The sequence below is a fragment of the Branchiostoma floridae genome, chromosome 11, assembly GCF_000003815.2.
Source record: "Branchiostoma floridae strain S238N-H82 chromosome 11, Bfl_VNyyK, whole genome shotgun sequence".
Lineage (NCBI taxonomy): Eukaryota > Metazoa > Chordata > Leptocardii > Amphioxiformes > Branchiostomatidae > Branchiostoma > Branchiostoma floridae.
In genome coordinates this window covers 17,324,053-17,326,983 of record NC_049989.1, presented here as the reverse complement: position 1 = coordinate 17,326,983, position 2,931 = coordinate 17,324,053, and the positions used below count along the sequence as shown (strand labels likewise).

Here is a 2,931-nt window from a genome sequence, read left to right as displayed (position 1 = left end):
ATGTGTTAATAAAATCTTATCCTGGCTAACATGTACAGCCATCCATTGCAATATGTATCTACCCATTGTACTAGAATTGAAATATGTACTTGAACTGGGAATAAAGGTCTAAAAAAATCATCTGAAGTAAAGTAGAGGTTAGCATAGTATCAACATAACATTAACAAAACCATCTGTAGTAAAGTCTCTAGTATGTCCAGGATCTAAACACTTGACTGCATTTAAACGAATTGAAAAAAAGTATGAAAAAAAAAAAGAGTTTAAAAAAGTCTCTAGTGCCCTGCAGTCTCCAGTAGCCTGATGATAGGCTCAATGTCTGGCCTGTCGTCGGCACGAGCAGGGCTGAAGCAGGCAGTGGCGATCTGGTTCATGCAGGGGTAGCCGGTCTTCATCACTGCCTCCACGTCCTGCACCAGTCTGCCATAGCTGTAGATATTAGACAGCCTGGTCACTGCACCCCCATTTGCCACCTCCGGGGCAATGTGTGTTGACATGCCGGTGGGCACATGGAACTTCGCAGGCTGTTCAGCATGGCAGGCACTGCCAAAATCAATGATTTTGGCAATAATCCGCTTGTCTCTTGTTGTCACCATGACGTTGTCATGCTGAAACAACAAAACAAGATAAAATGGTCATTAATACTAGTGTGTTTCCAATACAACATTACCCCCCCCCTGTAATTTGATGCTAACATGCCAAAATTCAATCGTGGGCTTAAGTCTCCCTAAACATTTTATACCCAAGCATAATGAAGCTAAATGGACCAGAATTGAGACGAGCGCACTTGCACTGTGTTACAGGCAGATGTTGGGGGTGGAAGACTGTAATGTTGTTTGACTGACTTGCTCCTCTAAAAGTGGCTCTCAGTTGTCTTGCCATGTGTGAGCCTCTTGTCTTAATAGTTATTGAGTGAAATCAGGTTATCAAAGAAGATAATTGAATAGTTAGATCAAAACCTTTACTCACTTTCAAATCATTGTGTAGAATCCTTGCCCCATGCAGGTAGACCAGGCCTCGGGCCACCTCCGTCAGGATCAGGACGAAATCCAACGTCTTGAGCAGCAGGGGCTCTGCTGGGTGCTTCATGGCACTCGTCAGGGTGAGGGCAGTTCTGGTACCTGCTGGACAGGAGACAAACTCCTGGACAAGGAATGGCTGTGCCACATCCAGGTTCCATCCAAAGAGGACGGGAAACCAGTGTCTGTGGCACACCCTAGCCAGGAGATCTGCCTCCTGTCGCAGGTCTGCCCTCCTCGCTGCACTGTCTACCACCTTACATGCCACATAGGAGTTGTTGGCACCTGTCAAAAACACAGTGTCAGAAATATAAAAAGTTTGCATAGCAACATATCACCAAGTACATGTATAAGCATCGAAAACAGATTCAGTTCTACTACATGTACCTTTGAACTGTTTAGAAAATATATCTACACATCTAGTATATTAAAGAATATATGACGTGCCCTACAAAGTAAACAAAGCTGTGGTCACATAAATTGTATGATTTTGATGTTGTAACATTTGCTGTGACAAAACCTGAACCCCTGACGTAGCTTTAGATAAAGGCACTTTAGCATAACAAGACAGCAAGCAGGGTTTGTAAAACACATATACCGGGTATGACCCAAGTCCGAAATCATGCTACAATCGTACGGTGTCATATCACCAAGGCTAAAAGAAGACGCCTATTATAATTGAAATAATAAAAAGTGTGCTATTTGAGGCAGTAAACAGATAATGAGACTACCCGCATATGCAGGCAAGTGCTGGTAAATCTGAAGATCGTGGTGTGTTTTAAATACATGAGAAGTTAACTTACAGAAGGAAAACTATTTCAAAACCTTTGTGATATCGTGGTTTTTAGCAACAACAAATACAGATTACCTGTGCATGTCTTTTACTAGCAATGTGAGGTTATCGTAACAGAGAAGCAGGTAGTTATTTCTGCAATAAGACAAATGGTAAACACTTGAACAGAACAAAGGATTAGTTAGCACGTTAATTAGACTGTTGTGCACACACAACAAAATGCAGAAAAGTCAGAGTGAAACACCAAGCCATTTGCAATCTGTGACAGGGAGACTTTTTGGTGAAAAATACGGTTGATGCTCGGGCCAATGTATAGAATAAATACGGCCGGCGTTCGCTTGAATTATGACGCCGGCTTTCATGGCTTTATCGTTACTAAATTTGACATTATATCGACATCAACACAAATTATGGACTGGTTGGGGAATACGATATACTCTTTGAAATCTATATCTGACTCAGTGATATACAAAGTGAAGTTTCATGCAATATGCACTAAAAGTTCTTTTAAAAGGGAAAAAGAAATCTACTAATAAGATGAAAACTTACCTCTAAGTCGCTTCAGGTAGACCACCCCAAAGCTCCCCGCGCCCAGGGAAGTTGGTCCGTCAGCAGGATCCGACAGATCACTGTCGTAGATCTTGAGTAGACGCGGGGTGTGGGGCTGCATGGCCAGCGCTGTCCTCAGGTGCCTGATCTCTCGCTATTTGACCATGATGGTCGTCCGGCAGTCCTCCAATTCCTGTTCCTTCTCGTCTCGAAGGGTCTGCTCTACGAGCTGCTTGTGCTGCTCGAGCTCTTCCACAGCTTGCTGCTTCTTTTCTTCGAAGGCACCTTTTCTTTTCACTTTTCTCCTTTGTCTCTTACGCTGCCTCTGTTTGAGATTCACTTTCCCCATGATCGAGTTCGAGAGTTTGAGACAAAGTATGCTACCGTGACGAGTGGATCGATATATCAAGTTTACCGCTCTATTCTTATGCAGATGTCACGAGATTATGACGTAATCACATATCCTGACCAATGGACAACACGTATGAAGTTATGGCGGGAACGAGTGGCGCCAGTCACCAGTCGGACGACTAATATCCAAGCAGATGTAAAAACGCATAATCATTCGTACCG

General features: G+C 43.2%; 1 protein-coding gene across 1 annotated transcript; it reads right to left on the bottom strand.

Annotated features, from left to right (window-relative positions):
* Positions 1-272: 272 nt before the first annotated feature.
* LOC118425291 (cysteine-rich receptor-like protein kinase 27) lies at positions 273-2,707 on the bottom strand. Its single transcript, XM_035834095.1, has 4 exons — positions 2,522-2,707; positions 2,359-2,449; positions 967-1,301; positions 273-605 (listed from the first exon to the last, which is right to left on the bottom strand). Exons 1-4 carry the CDS (start codon positions 2,705-2,707, stop codon positions 273-275), a joined length of 945 nt encoding a protein of 314 aa, XP_035689988.1.
* Positions 2,708-2,931: the final 224 nt, after the last annotated feature.